The sequence below is a fragment of the Squalius cephalus genome (assembly GCF_949319135.1).
Source record: "Squalius cephalus genome assembly, chromosome: 25".
Lineage (NCBI taxonomy): Eukaryota > Metazoa > Chordata > Actinopteri > Cypriniformes > Leuciscidae > Squalius > Squalius cephalus.
Genome location: NC_137146.1, coordinates 8917693 through 8941199, shown reverse-complemented (window position 1 = coordinate 8941199; position 23507 = coordinate 8917693). Strand labels below are relative to the sequence as shown.

The following is a 23507-nucleotide window of genomic DNA, read 5'->3' as shown; positions in this document are numbered from 1 at the left end:
TAACCATGTGCCTTTCAGGGTGATTGTTCAAATTTTGGGTTGTTTCTTCCTCAGTTTGCTGCTTGTCTTGCCCTTTTTTTCCCCCAAACCCCTCATCTTTTCCACCATTTTCAGTCTGTGATCTCTAGGCTCTGCTACTAACTAGTTAACAGCTGAAGTGGGTTAACCCTGAGGAAATTGACCAGTTGAACCCTTCCCCTAGAAAAACACTCATAGTTTTCTGTACAGTAGGAACTGTATTAGTGTGGATCTCCTGGTTAACTCCTTCATGGTGTGCGTTTCAGGGGACATCGGGACCGGACCCGACTACTGTGTACGTGGACATGAGAGCTCTACGACACGACAGGTGAGAAATTAATAACAAAAAGCTTTGTGGAGAAATCGGCAAAATACTGATAATGGAAATTACTCCAGTGAGCTGTGATTTATGGTCAAACAATATGGGTTTAATATTGGCCAATGCTGCTGGTGATATTTAGAGAACAGTGAATTGTGTCTGATAAAATGCTGGAATAATGATATCATTTATCATATAATAACAAACTAGCTGTACTTTTTTCTGTTAGCTTTTTGTTGTGGTGCTGCCAGACTGCATATATTTGTTATGAATATTTTTTATGGTTTGTGTGCATCAAGCAAAATTAAGAGGAAGTACAGCATTACCACATGGTTGTTGAAGTCAGTATATAATAATTTGTTGTACTTTTTGTTGAATTTATTTGTTATATTTACTTTTTGTTGAATTTCCATCATATATATACATATATTATATGGGATTTTCAAAAATTGTGAAAAATATTAAATCGGATATTATAAAGGTAACGTGTTTTTACTAAATAAATAATTGGCTTTTATATTGTCATTGTACTAAAGTATTTAAAATATTATCTGGAGAATATTTACTTTGCCCAAACATTAATTAATGTTAGTTGTATAAAACATTTTTTTTTATTTCTTACTGTTAAAAATGTCTGTCAATAGAATAAAATAACTATGAAAAATGCAATGATTTTTAAACTGTAATTGTAATAATATAAAATTCAGTAAATGTTTTAAAAAATGTATTGTTCAACATATTTCATTAATATTTTAACTACATTCATTAAATAGATATCTACTAAGGTCTATTTCGTTAAATCTTTAAAACGTTATAAATATAATAATACATTCTCATTATAATAAAAAAAATATACACGTTTTTACGGAGCCTGCACATGACATGAGGACAAAAATATATAATTTGTGGCCACAAATTAAGAATTAGTTCTCTCGTTTTAGTAAATCCTGAAAATTAAGGATTTGTTCCCACGACTTATTCATTTGTTACTTTGTTTTAGTAAATCATGGCCACGTTGAAGTAATTTGTCCCATCGTTTTTAATAAATAAAAACAAGGGAACGAATTAGTTCAGGGTGGGAACAAATGAGTAAAACGTGCTGATGTATTAGTAAGTCGTGGGAATGAATTCTTAATTTGTGGCCACAATATAACTATTTTCCCTGCATGTCATGTGCGGGGCTCTGTGAGTTTACCTACTGACAGAATAAAAAAATAAAAAATACTCTGATATATAAAGTTAGCATGATAGAAGATTTTGGTCATGCCATCCACTCATAACACGAAGGGATCTAATACCCATGATAATCAGCTAATCTGGTCTGGTTTTTGGTCGTTAACCTCAAAATGGCGAAGTATCGAGCAAGTACTCTGCGTTTTTCCAACTCTGGCAAAAGAAAAGTTTTTTGTGTGATTGCTGTTTTTGTACACATTTGTTTGTACTGTATGCATATGTATATTTATCCTGCTCACTCTGAAATATAATTTTGTGTTTATTTACTCATGAGTGTCAGGATCTATTCTTGAAAATGACATCAGGCATGTGTACGCTTGTTTATGAGCTGGTAGTTGAGAGTTTGTCAGGAAAGCAACAGTGTGCTTGTTTCTGCTCAGAGTGCGGCTGGTCGAGCGAGGCTCCCCACACAGTCTCCCCCTCATGGAGTCTGGAAAGGTACCTGCAAACAACATCACTTTGAGTCTATCTGGCTGTGTATCTCTCAGTTATTACATTACAGAATCTCAATTTCATCCTCTACCAGATTTTACCTGGAGTTCGAATCATCATCGCCAATCCTGAAACCAAGGGCCCTCTGGGAGACTCTCATCTAGGAGAGGTGAGTTCATTCTGCAGGATAAAGGTCAAGTGGAAATCATCTGTGGCTCTTTACGACGTCACGTGTTCCTGGTCTGTTTTGTGTCGCTAGATCTGGGTTCACTGTTCTCATAATGGCAGCGGTTACTTCACGGTGTATGGAGACGAGGCCCTGCAGTCCGATCACTTCAACTCTCACTTGAGCTTCGGAGATACGCAGACGGTGTGGGCACGTACCGGCTACCTGGGCTTCCTCCGCAGGACCGAACTTACAGATGCAAGTGGAGGTAATTATGCACCTTTGATTTTCAGTTTAATTTGAGGTCTAAGAATGACGCTAACATCCTCTGTGTTTCCAGAGCGGCATGACGCTCTGTATGTAGTGGGTGCTCTGGATGAAGCCATGGAGTTGAGAGGAATGAGGTATCATCCCATCGACATAGAGACCTCTGTGATACGCACACACAAGAGCATCATGGAATGGTATGACCTTTCACACTTCCAATCCAAGTACCTTATTTAAGAATTGTTTTGTTTGTTTGTTTTTTAGGGATGCACTGATGTATACATTTTGGCCATTTATTTATTTAGACATTAAAACGTGTACTATTTATACTATTATGTCTAAATAAATGAAAAATTAAACAACTAGATCAGTCAAATTATTTTTTTTATTTTGACATTTAATGTATACTATTTTATCTAAATAAATGAAAAATAAAACACTCAAATTGTATTCATTAATGTATACTATTTTATCTAAATAAATGAAAAATAAAACACTCAAATTGTATTCATTAATGTATACTATTTTATCTAAATAAATGAAAAATAAAACACTCAAATTGTATTCATCAAATTGTACAATCTGTGTTTTTGATATTAAAATGTATACTATTTATACTATTTTGTCTAAATAAGTTAAAACTTAAAATCAGTCATTTTACATTCTGCAAGTGAATATTCACAATATTATTATTTATAGTATGAAAAGTGGAACATTTGTAAAGATTACATTTAAAGGTAATATTTTTTTAATAACAAAAAATTACCATACATTTTTGTTCTAATAGGTCGCTGTCATGAGGCATCATAAGGCATTTTGTCAGTCAATTATTTTAATTTCATTATAGATTTCTTGATCTGAAATCCAAATCAGCAGTTGTATTTTAAACATCACTTAAGACATATTTTGCCTCCTCAAATCACCAATTGCCCCAAAAAATTAATCACTTCCTGTCAATTTGTTGGTTGCTACCCACTGTCAGTGTGAATGGCCGTCAAAAAGGACGTGTTTTAAATGAACTGATGTGTGTTTGTTTCAGTGCTGTGTTTCCCTGGACCAACCTGTTGGTTGTGGTCGTGGAGCTGGAAGGTTCGGAACAGGAAGCTTTGGACCTGGTTCCTTTAGTGACCAACGCGGTCCTGGAGGAGCACTACCTGATCGTGGGAGTGGTGGTCGTGGTGGACATCGGCGTCATTCCCATCAACTCTCGCGGAGAGAAACAGAGGATGCACCTGCGAGACGGCTTTCTGGCCGACCAGTTGGACCCCATCTACGTGGCATATAACATGTAGCATGAGTGTACGCGTGGATGCTGTCGCCTGTATGTATGTTTGCGTGCGTGTGTTTTGCCGACTGACGGTGACCGGTTGGGCGATCTTCAGCGAATGAACACTTACTGGGAGAAACTTTGAGAAGCGTTGACAAAGCCAAACGGAAACTCTGATTGGCGGAAGGATTCTGTCTCCTGATGGGAAGAAGAATCGCCTCTGCTTCTGCTTGTGTGCGTGTCGCTTTTTCACGTGAGGTGTTGCGACATCATTCATTTTTATTCCACCCTACTATGAGCGAAGGGTATTTTTAAATATCTGCATACTGTGGCGAAATGTGCATTTTAAGTTTCCCGATGATTTGGAGTAACTCGTTGAAAGTACACGTGATATCAGACACTCTGGACGCCATTTCTGTTCGTTTGTTTTAAAAAAAAAAGGTAAAACGACAACTTAAAGTTACATTTGTACGCACGTCGCAGCCGTCCTTAGCAATTTGCCGGTTTCGTTTTTCAACCTTTGTAAATGTTCTCGAGCAGCAGGAAGCAAAAAAGAAGAAAAAACGTCCCCTGCTTTTTCGATTCCTCCATGTTTAATATCATTGTACAAAACTGAAGGTGAACACAAAGTCGGTTGATATTGTGTAATTATGTACAGATAATAGTTCTTATTTATTTTGCTCTTTTTAGAATTGGTGAGCGAAGACATTTGGAAATGTTTTCCTCATTAAATAATATTGCTGATATAAAACATTGTATCATCTTGAGTGAGTAGTATCACATCAAGTCTATGTAAAAATATAAATATACATACAAATATATATAAAAAAAAGAAATATATATATAAAATAAGATCTACGAATCACCAATGAAACATTTCTAATGCAGTACTTCCCACTTGCATGGTGTCTGTTGTAGAAAGAATCAACTGACCGATCGAACGTTACCCACACGTTTAATAATAAAAATTCAAACTCATAGGACTTTCAAGATGATGTCAAATGCGCGTGAACAAACGCTTCGGTTTTTCTAATTGAAACTAAAACGCTACACCCTTAACTGAGAGAAAACGAACCCTAAAAATGTGCCTGGAATTTTGTTTACATTTGCTTTACGACTCAAATCTTCACCGCAATTTGTTCCGCTGTGGTTTTTTTATTTGCTTGGATTGACTTTTTAACTTGTTTTTTATCGTTTTTCTGTGTGATTTCATTATTATTTATTGACACAAGCTTTTTACACATGCATTTTTGTTTACCGCTCAAACATCAACAAAGTGTTTTCATTTATAATGCATCAGTCAGACTGTCAAGGAGGTATTTCCATGAAACATTTACGTTAATGACTCGCAGTTTACTTTCAGTCCCAATCAGCTCACGTGAAATGGATTAAGCTCTTGGTTTTAATCGGTTTACGTGGGAAATACATGCTAAATGAATGCCGGCATATTGTTGGCACTTGCAATATGGGCAAAGCATGAAACATGACCGACTGGCTATAATAATGCAAACAAAAGTGAACCATGACGTTATTTTACCATTGTACCAGCTGCATTAAAAGAGACGTGTTTTCTGAACTTAGTGCTGGCAATCCGTTAAATCGCCATGCCGAAACTGAGTATTCAGGATTTTCTTCTTTTCTTTGCCACATCCTGCCTCACCAGGCAGACGTCAGATGATTATCGTGGAGATCTACTGCAATCAGATATCAGCACTCTGGCCTCATTGAGGTCTTAGTTTTAATGCAAACTTTTATTTTATTTTTTGGAAACGGTGTCATAGACGTCAATACTGTGTATGGGAACTGAGTTTACACTTGTTCAGAGAGTGACGATGCAATGTTTTGTTTGTTTTTTCTCTCTCGTCTATTTGTTTTTAAAAAATGAAGGAAAGAAGTCTTAACCCGTTCAGAAGCTTTAGTGTTGCCTTTCCCATACAAGCAGAAACGTTTCCCCATTTTAAAAAAGAAAGAAATGTGCACATAACTTTCAATCTGTGAAGTTATTTCCCTTTTTTTTGTTGGAAATCTGGACTTACGTGAGAGAGTCTGCATGGTGTATGTAAATATTGTTGGTTAGAGAAAAAAAAGACAAAAAACAAAATTTATTTTGTATGGTGCAGGTGTGTTTGAAATTCTGTTTTGTACACATGATTAAAAGTATTAAATGACACTTTTATAGAAGCCTGCTTTGGCCTACATTCACAAAATATGGTGCAATAAAGTGCTTTGATTGGTAAATTTGTCATTTTTAAATTTGAAAAAGAAAAAGAGCAAAAAATAACACCGGTTGATATGTTTTATTTATACATAGTACTGTTACATAATGTAATGCAAGAAAGGGGAAAACGTTTACACCACATTAATTCGTATGCACATGAAAGACAGGTGTTTGTTTACCAGACTTCTCGCTGGGTGTCGGAAATTCTCAGTAGTCATTACTCAGTCCGCATAAATATAAATTAAAAATACATTTCAAAAAGGGTTACTTGCAATTACAAAGTGGTGTCAAATTACCCTAGAAAACAAAAAAGGAGACATACTGCATCACTGATGACACGCAATGATTAACGTAGAGTCCAAAATAGGGTTCACACAACCTGGTTTCATGCACACTGGAATGGAACAAATTACCGTTATATCACAAATATTTTTTTTTTTCCTTTATCAAATACATAGTTAATGCGCTCATGAAATGTACATATGCTAACGTGCAAACGTCATCAGTCACGGTTAGCGGCAAACAGTTATTTACATGTAGTGCAACAGTGAGGTTGGGAAGGGAGCGAGAGAGAAAGAGAAACAGGCCAGGACAGAAACCTGGATGTATTAGACGTGATTTAAGACGCATCCAGAACTTCAGAGAGAGACCGAATACGGGTGCACGCACATATGGATCTGTGCAAAAACACTAAAGAAGGACCTCACGTTCCCCTACATCCTTCAGCTGATTGATTCTCCTTCCCAAAAGCATCGTAGCCCTGGTCGACATCTCAAAAACTCTCTAAAGATAGATCTTACCTCATTTTTACTTAATTTTTGTTATTGCAATATTTAAAAGGACAATAATTCACCTAAATTTTGTCATTTATTCAGCCTCATGTCATTCCATTCGCATTTAACTGAAAAATATAAAATGAGATGTTTAAGTGTCCAAGCTGCTCTTTTCTATAAAGTGAAAGTGGATGGAGACCAAGTCAAGCCATTTACTTTCGTTGAGCAGCACATAAGAGGTTTGGAACAACCTGAAGGCGAGTAAATTATGGTTGAATTTAAATGATGTAAACTATCCTTTTAACTTCTCCCTCAGGTCAGAAAGTGCCATGAAAAGTCATCCTCGATGATAAACCCCTAAAGCGATCATTTCTGATTGTTTCATTTACTCTGATCTCTGTACAATCTTAAGTCTGGTTAAGGATCTTGACACGAAATCACCAGGTTTTGTTCACACTTATGAACCTCACTAAAGATCCCACTTGGCAAACATTTAGTACACTTAAGCTACCGTAATGGACCCCAAAATTAGCACATAATTTAGTTTAGTTTTTTTTTTTTTTTTTTTGTTAAAAATTAAAAGTCCTATTTTAAAGTGTGACCATGAAATGTGCATATTGATTAATGGAAGATTGTATCATTCAGACAGACATGACCTGCCATCTTTAAACCCTGTTCCCCAAAAAAAGACATCACAACCACTGATAAAACCAACCGTCGAGTTTAAAAGCACCAACTTCACTCAATGCAGGAGGCAGACATGATTCGCTCATATAAAAATTCAAATATCTACATAGCTTCAGATTAAGTTGTTTAAAAAGATTACTAGTACTTCACATTTCAGCTAGTCTGTATGCAAGCAAGGCTGATTTCCGTCGTACAGCAAATAAAAGGGTAAAAAAAAAAAGGATATGTAAAGAGATACCGTTAAAATCCAAACATAAAACCCATCTCTACGAGGAATACGTGAAATCCCGTGCTCACTTGTCCTGTTAGCGTCCACCGCAACTCAGTAAAATGTTCAGGTAAGTGTCTTTAGGAGCTGGGGTTTAAAATGCTGGCTAAAAATCAAGAATCCATGATCTATCCAATAGCGTGGCTTGTAGATGGGTGGAGTCGAGAGGAGGGGCGTGGCCAGCTCATCTCTTCCGGCGACAGGTACGTTTGTGATCCGCGTGCCAGTGCTCCTGCTGACATTTGATGGAGCAGTACGACGTGTTCCAGCAGCAGTGGTACATCGCCTCTTCTTCACAGTTATAACACTGAAAAATAAAATAAAGAGGATACTGAGATGCAAAGAGTTGCCAAGAAATGAATTCCTGGTTCAACATTCATATTGGTGCATTTCCTAATGAAACAGGACGTTTGGGTTGGACAAAGTGCTTTTCCCTTTTAAAAAAAAGTCAGTCGGTTTAAATTTACATCATGCAATCATCATGATTGGCTAAATTTAAGTCCGTTGAAGGGGGAGGGATATTTTCATTCTAGAGAGCATTTGATTGGACAAAAATCTGTGTAGTGCAGAATGAGTCATCAATATCTTTGGGGACTAAATTGTGTGTTAATCTGAGTTTCACATTGTTTAGGAGCACACTATCATACAGATTAGCCTCAAAGCGTATGTGGACTAAAAGGCACAAAACTCTCATTTTGATTATGGTTAGAACTGGGGTGAGCGGTATGACCTAAATCTTGTATCACAAGGTGAGTAATTTCACAATAATATATACGTTATAGTTATTTTTGCTAAAAAATAAGGTTACTGTACCAAGTAACAATTTGTTGAATTAATGTAAGGAAAAAGTTGAAGAAAATTATTGAAGACAAGCAAACAGTAATAAAATAAGAACAAATATACAAATCACATGCAATAGGACAAATAAATGCAACACGTTTGTTTTTTCAAGTAGGTCTTGTTGATTTTTATTAAAGATACAAAAGTTATTCAAATCAAGACTGAGTGATTCTATCTTATTCTTTTTTTGTTTGATAGCCTAACACTGAAAGCTGGTATTTTAGGCTGCAGACCTAATGCACAGATTTAATGTGTTAACAAACAACCGATTTTCCAAACTGACAACGTTCACTTGAGATAGAACCACAACCAACGTTGCGTAAATACTCGCCAAGACGCATTTTATAACATCATTGTGTGTTTTTGACAGTTCTAGCGTGAAACGACGGGAGTCGCGCGCTCTGACAGGCGGTAAAGCGCGCGCGCGCACGGGAAGTTTCCTGTCAACGTGCGAGTGCCGAATATAGTTCTTTTTCGGAACATATTGCGCTTTTTTAAATAACTATTTTAAATATCAAGCACATACCGCTCTTTATTTTCTTATACATTGGTATTTCTTTATCGCTCGAACGCCCTTGCTTCCAATGAAAGATGGACGGATATATGCAAACATACGTGCGATTGAAACTTTATATTAGGAGCACGCAATGTCACATCGCAGTGTTAACAGTAACATTGCACCACCAACAAAAGATATGGTTCCAGGGAAGGGACAAGATCTAACTTACTGGACAACATCGTTTGTTCCCAAACACAAGGTAACAAAATGCGCGGGTGATGGTAGTTTCTCAATAGCCTCATTATTCAGGTTAACCAACTAAACCCGACTCTTCATCTACAGAATAATAACACAAGCCCACAACACAGTATTGATTTAGTCAGGAAGTAATTGATCTTCATTTCCTAATTCTGCCCTCAGAGCTGCAACATTTCCCAGAAGAGAATTTTGAAGCTCAGGTGAATAATATGCTGAAGAACCATTTCTCGTCTCCTAGCCACAGGTAGAAGCTATAAATAGACTGTAAATACAACAAGGCAAATTAGCACTTCTGGGGAAAACAAGCTCTAAGACGAAAAATAATTACGTTCACATACTGATGCCAGGAGGAAATGCTCTTCATCAGATCATGACAACTTTGTCTGATTCAGACACTCAGGACTATTTTTACATTAATTAGCTCGCATAATGCATTCAGAATCTGGTGGAACATAAGCTTATAAATCATAACATTTTTTAAAAATAAAACCATATTGTAACTGATCAGTAACTTCTCAGCGTTTGAATATTGCAGTTATCATTACTATATTTATTACCCCCCTTTAATTAATTAAAAAGTCAGGGAATTCTTTGGAATTTCAAATTTTACTTGAACTACAGAAAAACCACTGTGATGCAAGTCTGTTTGAAAACCTACATATTCATTTTCCAATTTTATTAATCAATATTACTCTGGAATGTTTTTTTAATTTTATTTTTGCATAACTTTCACTTTCAGATGAAAAAGATGACCATATTCATGTTTATCAATAACATAAAACAGGCAAAATATATTTTACAAAAGTATTTGAGACCAATCTAACTAACTAGTCTGAATAACATCATTTAAAACCTCTGGCAAAAAACAAAACAATTTAAAACCTCTCAAAAAAAATTGGCTCAGTTGCAAAAGGTGTATTTATTTTTATTTTTATGGTTATATCTTTTAAAATACTTAAAATAAATAAATAAAATAAAACGCATGGTTTTTAATAAGGGACCCAAACTTTGAAAATGTGTCCAGAAAATCAAACTCATCTTTTAATTGTTTATGTATCTCTTTAGGGTGAAAACAGACTCAAAAGCATTATTGCATTGTTGACAATCTGGTTGTTTTAACAGTTTGTATCAAACCTAAAGATGTTCTGAAGGTTCACTCACCCACTGCTTCTTCTTGGTCTGGGAAAGAAGTTGTTTATGCTGAGCTACCATCTTCTTCATCTCCTCCATGAGCTCCTCTTTGCACTTCTCCTTCACCTGTTTGCACTTTCTCTCCATCTCAGCCTGCGTGCTGGACACCGCTTTGTTCACCGCCTGCCGTTTCTCCTCTTCCATCTCCCCTCGCAACTGTAAGGACGACCACATTGCTGAGTTTGCTGCGATTTTCCCCCCCTTTCCACCAACAGTGTGGCTTTCTTGGAGGAAAAGGGGTATCTTTAAATCTGGCCACAAGAGGGAGCCAAATGTAAGTCCGAAATGAAAAAAACGTTCCTCACCTTGTCCAGAGCCTCTTTCAGGACGCGTTCGGTCTCCCGCTTGTTCTCCGCTTTCATCATTTCTTTAACGTCGCTGAAGATCTTGGTGTATTTGTCGTGGCACATGTTTTGGCAGTTGCCCTCGTTGAGCGTCTGTGTGCCTCGGTGTACCATGCGGGTGGCCGGTGAGGAGGAGGAAGGCGGCGAGCCGGACTTCTTGGTCTGGGTGTAGACGGACATACGCTCCGGCTGATGTGGAACAGCTGTTGGGATCTCTTGGCTGGAGCTGACGGCTTCCATCTCGGGCTCTGGTTCCTGATAGAACAGCAAGGAGATGGTAAAGGATAACATGAACTCAATGCCACATCTCACTCAATAAACATGATGCATTACAAACCTCTTCTTTGGGCTCTGCGACTTGGGAACGGCGGCTCTTTTTAGCTTTGGGCTCCTGGTTGCCTTTTGACTGCCGTAAAGATCAGAACAAGATTCCAAATAATGCGAATGTGAATTCAACAAAATGTGAATTTTGACATTTCTGTGCCACCAAAGTGCTAACCTGCTCGTTGGATGTGGAAGAGATGCTTGACTCCGCCTCTTCCTGTCTGTCTTCTTGTCTTTCGTGCCTCTCCGACCGGTCATGCTTCTCTTCCGGCTTCCCCTTCCAGGTACGACCCTCCCTCACGAAGCGCTGGTGGAGCTCCAGCTCATCACATGCCTTTTTCCAGCCCGAGCTCCGCTTCACCTGCAGCTGCTGCACACTGACCGTGATCTCCTGGATGTTGTCAGAAGGAATCCATGCCCTGCAGCGAGACAGACACGAGCCTGCTAGTTTCACAAGATGGTTTCTCCACATACAGATTTACACCAGGTCTACACTTGTTTATGTGTGCATATATACACACACATATATATATATATATATATATACATACACACACACATACACTCACACACACACAAAAGCCCAAAAATATAAATACATGGGGTTGTGAAATTATTAAAAAATACTACTTAATCACACCTAATTAGCAAATAATTAATCAGATTAATTAAATATAATAATATTTATTATAATAATTGCACCTAATGTTATAACTTAAAATCATACATTTAGTTAAGCATTAAATCTCCAAATTATCATACATATATAAAGGTTAAAATAATTATTTATAAATTACAACTTGCATTAAACATCAATAAAAATTAAATCAAATTGTTTTCAACACTGTAAGAACAGAATTTTGTTTACATGAACCAAAGTAATATCAATATTTACCTACATATTTTACTAAAACGTTCTAATATTTGAAACATACCACATTTGTGAATGATGACGGAAACAAATCCATGAATCAATTTTGAATTGATTTAATGAAATGGACAATTTGAACTCTTTACTTATCAGTGCTATTAGAACATCCTAATGAGCATCGTAAGTCTCAAGACAAGGGAGGATAGCAAAACTAGTCTATTTTAGTAAACTTAAATGGTAAAAAAAACTTAACACATTAAGGCCTGGTTTCACACTCAGGGCTCAGACTAAGCCAGGATTAGGCCTTAGTTCAATTAGGACATTTAAGTAGCTTTTATAAAAGGGCCTTTGAAAAAAACTACTGGTGTGCATCTTGAGATAAAACAATGGCACTGACATATTTTAAGATCAGTTGCTTTCAGTTAAAACAGCTTAAACATGCATTTTAGTCTGGGACTAGGCATAAGCCTTGTCTTTAAAACCGGGGGTAAAATCATAATTTTCCCAATGTTGATTTATTTTATAGCAAGATCACTGCCAGCAAAATCACTGCGAATATGTTGTGAATATTTGGTATATCACCCAGCGTCAATAGTATAGAATGAGTCAATAGTATAGAATGAACTTCTGAAGTCTTGTGACTCTCCTTTTAAATCAAATATTGTTCATGCTCCTATTATAACCTGAGGCTCACCTTTGATGCTGGTGACCAAAGAACCGAACGTCCACCTGGTTGCCCTCCCTCTTCATCACCTTGGCAGGCCAGTAACCAAAGCCCTTCATCCTAGCCCACACCAGCTCATGATTCGGACTCTGATCACAGACAAACATTGTTTTATACACACACAAATCACACACAAATCTGCAGGAATGAGTGTGTGTCTGTGCTTACACAAGGGAAACAGAACCAGTTGTCCGGTCGTGCATTCGAGAGATAGAAGCAGTGTCTGCACAACATTAACTCATTCAGCTGGAACAAACAAATGATTGCATAATTCATTGTTCATAAAGGGTACAAAATCGTGCTTAAACAAGCTTCAAATTCCAACTGTTTGCTCAGTCTGACCTCGTGGCATGTGTCGTTGTAAAGAAGTCTCGCAATTTCCGTCTGATCGCTGTTGACTGTTGACAGAGAATGTGGAATCGGTTAAGTTGACACTAGAGTTGTGTCATAAATCACACTGATGACTGCGGTACAGACCTCCGTGCAGAATGGCTGTGTTGTGAACTATAAGCTGAGCGTCGGCCCTGAACTCCTCAAAGCTCTTGTACTTCCCCTCTGAGATGTTCTGCAGGGGAACAGAAGACGCATGAGAACATGCCGAGGCTGATGGAACATGTTTCTACTAGTGTACCTCTTGTATGTTCTCCACATCCAGAGGTGTGTGGATCAGTCTTCTGTACACGGGTTGCTTTGTCTCCTTTCCTTTCTTGTGCAGGTCCACAGCCTGAAAGAAGAAATCTGCTTCACATCTCAACAGAAAAATGCACGTGGAGAAAAAGCTTCATTTCTACGTGATTTAGAGTGAAAAAGTATGGAGCTAAAATGTGATACGCACCCTTTCCTTCATGCGTCCAAGAATGAACTTCAGGTATGTCATCATTTCCTGTTTGTTCAAATTCTTCCTTTTACTGCCCTGTTAGTAAACAACACCATAAGAAACTAATGACTCAATAACCACATCATTATTTATGGTAACTTTAAAAAAATGCATTTGGGGGTTTAACAGTCACAAAACCAAATCAAAAACATGCATTTCAAATTTACACTACAAAAGATTTCTCTCTCCGAAGCTGCATTCGTTTGATCAATAATACAGTAATATTTTACTATTATTATAAAAGCTATACATTTGGGAAATTTTCTATAAAGATTATTATTATATCAATGTCATTTCTATTTGAATATATATATATATATATATATATATATATATATATATATATATTATATATCTCTGATCATTACTATATCCACAATTAAATAAAATATTCTAGTTTTAATGATAAGAAAAAAATTCAATAATAATTATAATATTGTTTATTATCCTAAATATAAGCTGTTGCCAAGCAAAATCAGCAAATGGGCAAATTAATATAGTGTATATGAGCTAAAGAAACTAGCATATGCTCCAGCCCTATGACCCTAGAAGGTTGTATAAAGAGCAATGAATGATTATCAGCAAAAATGGCAGAATCTCAACTAGTCGTTTTCTAATCGTCTCTCTGTACTAAAGATGCCCAACCAGTTGGTCCATGATGACCTTTGATTTGGGCCGCCATGCCATGAGGGGAAAAATATAGCCTAGAAAAAAACAAGCTATTGAAGTAGATGTGTCCCGGTATTTGGTAATACTGTTTATCGCGGCATTAATTATGCACAAAATTGTTTCCATGGGCACTTCAAAATACTCTAGATAACATATTAGCATAATTGTTTTAATTTCTCTGAACTTAGAGTAGCTTAATTTCCATCAACAAGTCAAGATTCAGAACGTTCTTCTAATGCAACCCTAGAAACTTTCACTTTCAGCCTGTGGACCTCAGTCAAGTTGGATTTTTGCTCTTTTGTTGTAAAAAGTTTGGGCACATCTGTTCTGTACCCACCCTGCAGATGCCGCACTGCCAGTGGGAGGTTGAGTCCCGTGGCCGGTGGTCTTCAGACAAACAACGGAGGTGGTAGACTCGGAAACAGCCGTCACACTCCATCACGTCTCCGGGAAGGTGACACTCAAAGCAGTACCAGTCGTGACTTTCTGCTTCCCAGTCCTGAAACACACACAAGTATAGTAATGCACATCCCCGCCCACCTGGGCCACCACCAAGCTCCCGGGAACAACACCACTGATCCAGGAAAGCTTTGTCCTGCAAATAACCTGCAAATACAATCTTGGGAAATAGATTTAAGATCAGCCCTCTTACTTTGAAATGCTTTTAAGATATTGACTCTGGGGTTTCTGTCAAATTAGTGTGACCAGAGCCCTGAGAGGCAATTAGTAATAATAATAATAATAAATATGTAGTCTAGAAAAAAATCACTAGAAACATTACTTTCACATTCATTATATACAAGTATGTATACTGTGTATATATATTAATCAAGTTTGAAGCCGAGAAAACGCAGAGTATGAGAGCTGTTCTTATATGATTATCAGTAAAGGACAGAGAAAGCAAAAGTATAAAACCCCACTCATTAGTTATAATAAAGAAACAATCAATCAAAAGATTGTAGGTGTATATGTTTATATTATGAGAGGAACACAAGCATGTTACATTTTGGCTTTTTGGATCCATTTAAATGGCCATTTTTTCATGTTTTTACAATGCTTCTGAACAATACGTGTAGTAGTAAAGACTTAAAGCCTGTTCTACATTGATTAAACACTTTCAAAGACTAAGAAAGCTACAGATTTAAAACAAAGAAAATACCACTATATACTTTCAATCAAATGGCCATTTAAATCAAACCTCGAATATGACAAAATACTCTTTGAATGAAACGGTGAGCAATCACATTCTCACATGCCACGATCACATCCACCATGTGTTAACACTATCCTCTAAAAATATCATCCATCTATAGTACATTTCTCAAAACACACCAACACACACCAGAGACAATCCACCATTTTCACTGATCTGGTTACAGTACAAAATCTCAAGGATTTGGCAAACGTTTTACTTCGGAAAATGCTGGTACTGTCTACAAATCGTTTTTATTCTTACCTTTAAAATGGGGCTAAACCAGTGTAAGATGTTAACAGGGGTTTAAAGCAAAAATGCCAAAGACAGTGACAAAAAAAAAAAATCACCTTAATAATGCATAATATTTCAAAAATATGAGTTGATTTAACTTTACAGGTAATAGATTTCCATCCTGAAAAAGAAAAGCTAACTTCTGACACTGGTCTTAGCCCTGGTAAACAGCTCAGCAAACACAGGTCTAACTGGTTCTGACATTGAACTGGTCTTGACATTGACATAAAAATCTCACAAAAACAAAATCTTGATTTGTAAAACATGTAAGATTAATATGTGAAGCATACGCACATCTTGAAAAAGAGCATCAGTAGGCAAAGAGGGCTAGAGAAGAGAGAAATCACTAAAAATGAGCATTCATTGGCAAAACAAGGCGCACAAAACCTCACACAGAACAGCACTGAAGTGACATAAAGCCAGTATAGCCGCAGATACCAGTATAAAAAGTGCGTATTATCATAAAATTTAGATTGATACTTAAATAGAACGATTTAGATTTCATGGAAAATTTCAGATTTGGAGGCAAAAGTCTGAAGGCCACATGGAAGCTTCTTTCAGTTCAGCTGCTGTCCCATGCGCAGGTTACACATACTATTAACTAAAGGGCAGATTATGTTGTTAATTAAAGAAATCACAGCAACTGGACGTGAACATACCTTGCTTCCTTCTGACATCTGCTCCTGCGATTGCAAGTGATCCAAAAAACATTGTTTAAAATCCTAATCTGAGAGCTGGGATTGGCTGAAACTAACCACAGGCGCTCCGTGTTAGGGACTCGCAGGTGGGTGTTTGGTGTGAGAAGTACCGGAATTCAGCAGTTACAACATGAACATTAATCTACACTGCTATCATATTCATAAATATGCTGTTTTTACATTCACTAACATTCAAAATCTTGGGGTCAGTAAGATTATGTTTTTTAAAGCCGCTTATTATGCTCCAAAGCTACATTTATTTGGTCAAAAATACAGTAAAAATAGTAATAATGTGAAATATTACTACAATTTCAAATAACTGTTGTCTATTTTAAAATATTTGAGAAAAATTATAAACCATTCCTGTGGTGACGTGACTTAATTTTCAGCATCATTACTCTTCAGTGTCACATGATCCTTCAGAAATCATTCTAATATGCTGATCTGGTGCTCAAAGAAACATTTCCTATTATTATCAATGTTAAAACAGTTGTGCTACTTAATATTTCACATGTTAATATGTATAACATATCTTCTGGATTCTTTGATGTATAAAAAGAACTGCATTTATTGGGGAAAAAATGTGATCAAAAGTATCAAATGTACATTAGATCAAATGTAATTCATCCTTATAAATTAAAAATTACTGACCCAAACTTTTGAACCTAGTGTGCATGTAGGAAGGGCTTTCATGCAAAAAAAAAAGCCAAGACTTGGGGATTTTTTTAAATGAAGACGACACGCATGGCTGATGAAGACTGGGATGAATGCATATATTCCTATCTGTAAGCCATTCCCCAAAAACAAACAGTGCTTCCTTCAAACATGCTCTCTCACACAGCAGAGGAATGTCTCTATGTGCTGGTGAAGGCACTGAAACATCTGCATCTACCATTACTAGTGCATATGGAGGAAGTTTACAGCTGAAAACTCACTGTTGAACATCATGAACTTTATCAACTGATTTTTTGGTCCATATAAGCTAAGCAACTAATCAAATATTTGCTGATGGACTTCAGAGGTTCATGGCTGTGTTGGAGCCAGCAGCATATCTACATTTTGAGCTCTTTATTTCATTTGATTAATGTGTAGCAAAACTAAGCCATGTTTACCTTTCGCATTTTTTATCTAAGAGGCATGTAGATAAAAGTATGTTGTTTAAAATAGACATGCTCTGGTATATGTCTCACCATCTCGTCTCCTGGGAGCCAGTATCCCTCCTGTTCGATCCCGGCTTTGGAGCCTTTGCAGCCGACGGTGAGCGTCTCCACCACCAGACCGTCTTTCACAGCCAGAACGAGCTGCCTGGCCGTGTCTTTAGGGTGCATCCCATACACACGACTTAAATATCTGCATGAAAACAAGGCCATCTCTTAAGATATTTTAAATGAATGCATAAAAGGTATAGGTCGCCCAAAAATGAAAATTCTGTCATCATTTACTCTAGGAGTGTAACGGTTCAAATTACTCACGGTTCGGTTTTTGTATCGCGGTTTTAGGGTCACGGTTTCAGTACGGTTCGGTATGTGCTATGTTCAGGGAAAAAAGGACTACTGTCAAATAACAATAAAGAAAATAAGAACAAATAATCAAACTACAAGCAACAGCACAAATAAATACAATAGACCAAAGATACAACTAAAATAAACAGTGCTTGTTTGAGGCTTTTCAGGTAGGTCTAACAGAAGTTTTCAGGTACAGAAATTGAATAAAGTAATCAAATGTAAAATAAAATAGCATATTTCACTGTATACATTAAATATTAAAGTTACAAAAGTTATTCAGTCAAGAGCAGTGAGTGATTTCCTTGTCTTTTGTTGTTTGATTAACACTGAAAACAGACAGCAGGAATATTAAGCTGCTGTCACTTTAAGACATAAAGCACTGATCCAATACACTGATACTGAACACATGCGCAGTCTTTCTCGACTGTTTACGTTCACTCAAGACATAATCGACTATATTTGCTAGGCATAGGATACTCGACTATATTTGCTAGGAATAGGGTACTCGACAAGATGGGCACGTTGACATCATTTTTGTGTGAATTTGTCCGTTCAAACACAAAATTTCTCACAAATAACTCAATATTTGTGTGCTGCCTGATAGATGAGTGCGCACTTTCGCATCTTCCTGCGCTTGAATGTTTAAATTGACTGGTCATATTAGGGCATACAGCACTCGCATTGAACAAAGTTTACAAATAGTGACTGTTTTGTCTAATTTTTTTAACATCACTGTTGTAAAGTATTGGGAAGCCAGAATGTGTATCCATCGACAGAAACATACATTAGCCGAACTCTGTCTGTTTTACACAGTATTTTCAACAAACCATATTATATATGCGTCGTCAGATTTGAGATGAACCGCGGTGCAAGAACCGTGGGTGGAGAACGGTATGGTTTGATTTTTTACCGAGAACCGTTACACCCCTAATTTACTCACCCTAAAGTTGTTCCAAACCTGTATAAATGTCTTTGTTCTTTGTATTTTTAAGAACAGTTGTCAGGCACCATTGACTTTTATAGTATTTTTTCCCCATACTGTGGAAGTCAATGGTGCCCTACAACTGTTTGGTTACAAACATTCTTCAAAATATCTTCTTTTGTGTTCAGCAGAAGAAAGAAATTCATACAGGTTTGGAACAACTTGAGGCTGAGTAAATGAGGACAGAATTTTCATGTTTGGGTGAACTATCCCTTTAAAATGCGATAGTGTTATTAAAGGGAGTCGAGTTAAAGCAATTACTTTGAGATTCTGTCCATGTTTGCGATTTGTTTCTGATTGCGGATGACTTCAATGGCCGACCAGACATACTGAACCACCTTAGGGTCCGCTTGCCTCTTCTTCACCACCCTTGACATTGTGGCCAGTTCCAACCTAGGATGAATACCAAAACCCTTGAACAAAAACTCACGCTTCCTACAATAAACAAAGGATAGGCTTAAGAGCCTAGGTGTTTGCATATAAGCAAAATGTAAAATACTTGTCAGAGAGAGCATTAAATTGCAACATTTATCTAAACGGTGCCATCTCATGAATGATTACCCTTTTCATCGTTGCGGACAAACAATAGATCTTCTCAGAAAATGGCACCAAAATAAACATAACTTCTTCATTAAGTCTCCATCTAAATGGACTCTAAACTCTCTGTTCTCTTTATAAAGAGCTCTTGCAAATAACCACACGAGGTTAAACATTAAGCTTTCTTATAAAACTCCTCAGAACATTGCTGTTAATGTCAGAGGATATCAAAGCCAACAACAAGAAAAACTAAATATAGTCCTTCCCATCATCATAACAGAACAGCAGAGATTTACAGTCAAAATGACATGTAGAGTGCAAAACAAGTTCTATAAAAAACCTCAACAGTATTCACTCTGCAAAGTGCCCGCAGTATTTTAGGTCTCCATGTGGCATGAAGAACAGATAAAAACGACTGTCACATTTAATGCTGTTGTGCATACTGTAAGTTACAGCTTCTCCAATCAACTGCCAGATGGTTCTGAAACTCCTTCTGTACGCTGCAATTTATTAATGAAAGCATGTTCTAATGAGTTTCCAGGAATAAGAACAACAAGGCACGCTCATTAATTAAATTACGGAAATAACAGTTTTCGAGGTACAATACATTAATCTAACAATGTTGTAAAGCCTTAGCTGACAAATGTTGTTTCCATTTCAATAAACAAATAATGTCTGGAAAGAACAGACGTAGAATGATATGCAACACCATGACATTATTCATGCGGGGGTAAAAAACTTTTAGTCATTTGCATTTTACAACATTCAAAACTCCACTCAGTTTTCTAATGTCTAGTGCTTTCTGTTGTGGTTAACTGACTCCTATTGGCCTGGATGCATGAAGTTTGAATACTAAATACTGCTGGTCACAACAACACACCTGTCTATCATATACTTTGTTGTAAAACACCTTGGTCATGCCTGAAACTGTTATATGTAGGTAAAACATTGGGTAAATTCCAACTGGCGTTTCTGCATCCTTGAAGGGCACTTTGGGAAGGAGACGCCATTTGTAGGGGCGTTCCAAACGAAAGTGAACAACTAATCCCTTCGCGAAGGGCCCAGTCTGTTAGCGAAGGGAGCTAACATGTGTTACCATGCTAAAATGGTCAATTCAAGGAAGTGATTTAATTGTTTATTGTCATGTGACCCAGGGTGGCAAATCCTCACAATTCATTTAGATTTAGATATGGCCAAAGCATTTGAGTTAACGTAACAATAATTCAAGTTGTTTTGTTGTTATATAGACACATTTTTCTCATGCATTTCATATTTAGTTTAAAAAAAGTTTCATAGGTAAGAAATGTTTTTAATGCTTCATGTTTAATAACTTATAAAGTTAAGAGCAGATCGGTAACACACACATATAAAGCATATTTTAAAAACATCATTAAAAATGTACATTTATTTGTATCCATGTGAAGCTAATGAGGAAATTACGTGGTCTTGCTTTGCTCCCTTTGCCAAGTGCGTTCCAAACGGCATCATTATTACACACAAGTGCCCTGCTCCCTCCAAAGTCCCCACTTCAAGGCCTCTGCCCTTCTGAGTGAGTAGGGCATAAGGATGCTCATTCTGATTGGAATTTACCCATTTGCTGAATTCGGAACCGCATACTAGTGCATTACTCTTACTACTTTTACCACACAGTATCTTTCTATGGCAGAAATACTAAGTAGTATGCGGTTCCGAATTCAGCATTATTATCATCACTACTAGCAACATGGTCATTTGCATGGCTGGTCACGTGACGTCAACATAGCAGCACCTATGAAGTGGCGACCCGCTCCATGTACAATCAAAACGCCTTTGTGGAAGACTGATATACATCTACATTCTTAATCATGCGTATTTTAATTGTATTTATTTATGTGTAAAAAAAAAAGTAACAAAAAATTAGTTAGCAAAATTCACTGAGTGCTGCTTTGATGTCACCAGCGAGACCTGTCGCTTTATTGCGCAATACATTTGCAGAAAGGATGAGAACCGATCGCTTCCTGATCGAATATTACCACAACAACGTTATGTTTTGTAACAATCTTAACTTTTATTCACACTATTACAGTCTACAAATGTTGCCAGTGTTTTTTTAAACCGCCCACAGATGGCTACAGTAGCAACAGCAGCTCATGTGATCCACAGCCAGAGTGCTGGAATGTATGGCGCAAAAGCATTAAGAACACGTTTATATCAACGAAGCGACCAAAATAATGTCATTTCAAAAACCACGATGACTTTAACAGCTGCCGGTCTCATTTATGATCAATCAAATCCAGCGCAAATCCCGCTTTTCGGTCACAGTGCCTAAAAGAAACAACATACGGATGTCTAAGAGTCGCAAAACTACAAACGTTAGGACATCGTAAACGCGCGAGCTGTTTTTGTCACGCGCTTCATATAACCAAACCGCAAGGAATCACGATTAATAATCGAATCAAATTGCAAATGGAGGGAAAACCTTCATCGGTGCCTAGACATTCTTGTTGGTTGGTTGGTTGGTGAGCTACACGGACGCCATGTTGATATCCCTCCCTCGTTTCTAGACAAAACCAACCAGTTGGGAGTGGATTTTTTTGTTCTTCTTTGCCGTGAATGTCATGAAATCGATCCGGTTTATGCGCTTACTTACCGCTGTCCGACAGCTGATCAAACGCCTCGCCGTTCAGTCGCACTTTAGGATGTAACGCAGCGCTGGTTACATTTGTGTTTCCGGAGTTAAATGTCAGAATTGTGGTTGGTTGGAGGAGCCCGGCCACAGTTGAGAGCTCGGAGGGGGTAAACAGACACACAGTATAGGCTGTGGGAGAACTCTAGTGGCAGGACGCAGGAGTTGCGCTCTTTACTTTGCACGTCTCACCTTCAAGCTTTTTTCACTTTAACTTAGCCTAGCCTACATTTTCCCCTGGTTTCACAAACAAGGTATATGCCTAGTCCCAGTCTAAAATGCAAATATGAGTTTTAACTGAAAGCAACTTGCACTGACATATCTTAAAATATGTCAGTGCCATTGTTTTGTCTCAAGATGCACACCAGTAATGTTTTTTTCTTTTTCTTCTAAGGCTCGTTTTTAAAAGCTACTTAAATGTCCTAATTAAAACTAAGACCTAATCCTGGCCCTGTGTGTGAAACCGGGCCTTATTTTACTAGTTTTTGTATTCATAAATGTAAATTCCAAGTAAACCTTCTCTTTTCTTCACTTTTATATTTGGTAATGATTCATCTGACCTCTGTTAGATACGATGAGCACATCATCTAAAAAATGCATGGATTTATTATTATGATTCTGCAATATTATATGTTTTGAGACTTTGCTGGAACATGTCATCAAATATTAAATGAGCCGTTTCATTTTTCAATTCAGTTTATATTCAGTTTGTTACTGTTAGTGTGGAACATGTCTGAATACAAACCCCCTTTATGTTTTCTGGAAACAAACTAAATGAAGTTAAATTAAAAACAAATTAAATAAGATACATTAAATAAAAACAAAATAAAAGGTTGCAAGTAACATGGTTGCAAATTTAGCCTGCAGAATATCAGTGCTGGCTATGGGCTGGCTAACAACTATAGACTACTAGAGTAATAGAATGATGAATACTAATAATTCTTCTAAATGTGTCAACTAAATATTACTTTTTTAATAAGTTCATAAAATAAGTTTTACTTCAAAACCTTCACATTGAAGGGTACTGTATGCATAAATATGTATTATCCTCACTTTATGATGTGAATGTTCATTTACTAATAAAGCATCAATTGCAACTAAATATATTATAAGAGCTGTTTCTTTGGACTGGAGTAAATAGGATGAACAGATTTTTCCAAAATAATTCTCATTGCCCTTAAAGGGATAGTTCACCCAAAAATAAAAATTCAATCATTTACTCACCCTCAAGTTGTTCTAAACCTGTATGAGTTTCTTTTATATATATATATATATATATATATATATATATATATATATATATATATATATATATATATAAATTAAGTTTTTATTGGTTTTCTTGATACATAACACATACCAAAACAAGCAATAATAAAAAATAAAAAA

General features: G+C 36.8%; 2 protein-coding genes across 15 annotated transcripts in view; one reads left to right on the top strand and one right to left on the bottom strand.

The window, feature by feature from the left end:
- dip2ca (disco-interacting protein 2 homolog Ca) overlaps window positions 1-7248 on the top strand; it is a 99126-nt gene extending 91878 nt beyond the window's left edge. For all 5 annotated transcript variants that reach the window (XM_079863744.1, XM_079863743.1, XM_079863742.1 and 2 more), the window contains 6 exons: window positions 285-346; window positions 1951-2008; window positions 2097-2171; window positions 2262-2436; window positions 2509-2632; window positions 3475-7248. In XM_079863744.1, the coding sequence (XP_079719870.1) occupies window positions 285-346; window positions 1951-2008; window positions 2097-2171; window positions 2262-2436; window positions 2509-2632; window positions 3475-3727 (747 nt within the window). In that variant the 3' untranslated portion in view covers window positions 3728-7248. The remainder of the gene's footprint in view (window positions 1-284; window positions 347-1950; window positions 2009-2096; window positions 2172-2261; window positions 2437-2508; window positions 2633-3474) is intronic.
- zmynd11 (zinc finger, MYND-type containing 11) lies at window positions 5574-22271 on the bottom strand. Of its 10 annotated transcripts, none has more exons than XM_079863747.1 (17): window positions 22083-22249; window positions 19178-19309; window positions 17620-17779; window positions 16391-16414; window positions 16026-16058; window positions 14583-14744; window positions 13535-13612; window positions 13331-13423; window positions 13177-13264; window positions 13042-13097; window positions 12868-12945; window positions 12670-12788; window positions 11280-11523; window positions 11118-11186; window positions 10742-11035; window positions 10407-10592; window positions 5574-7955 (listed from the first exon to the last, which is right to left on the bottom strand). In XM_079863747.1, the coding sequence occupies exons 2-17, from the start codon at window positions 19291-19293 to the stop codon at window positions 7833-7835; spliced, it is 1923 nt and encodes a 640-aa protein (XP_079719873.1). In that variant the 5' UTR covers window positions 19294-19309; window positions 22083-22249; the 3' UTR covers window positions 5574-7832. The 10 variants fall into 10 exon arrangements, 8 of the variants coding, with proteins under 8 accessions (XP_079719873.1, XP_079719876.1, XP_079719874.1 ...); XM_079863750.1 differs by lacking the exon at window positions 19178-19309 and adding an exon at window positions 17902-17958; XR_013820231.1 differs by having other exon boundaries at window positions 7879-7955; window positions 10407-10660; window positions 22083-22271.
- Window positions 22272-23507: the final 1236 nt, after the last annotated feature.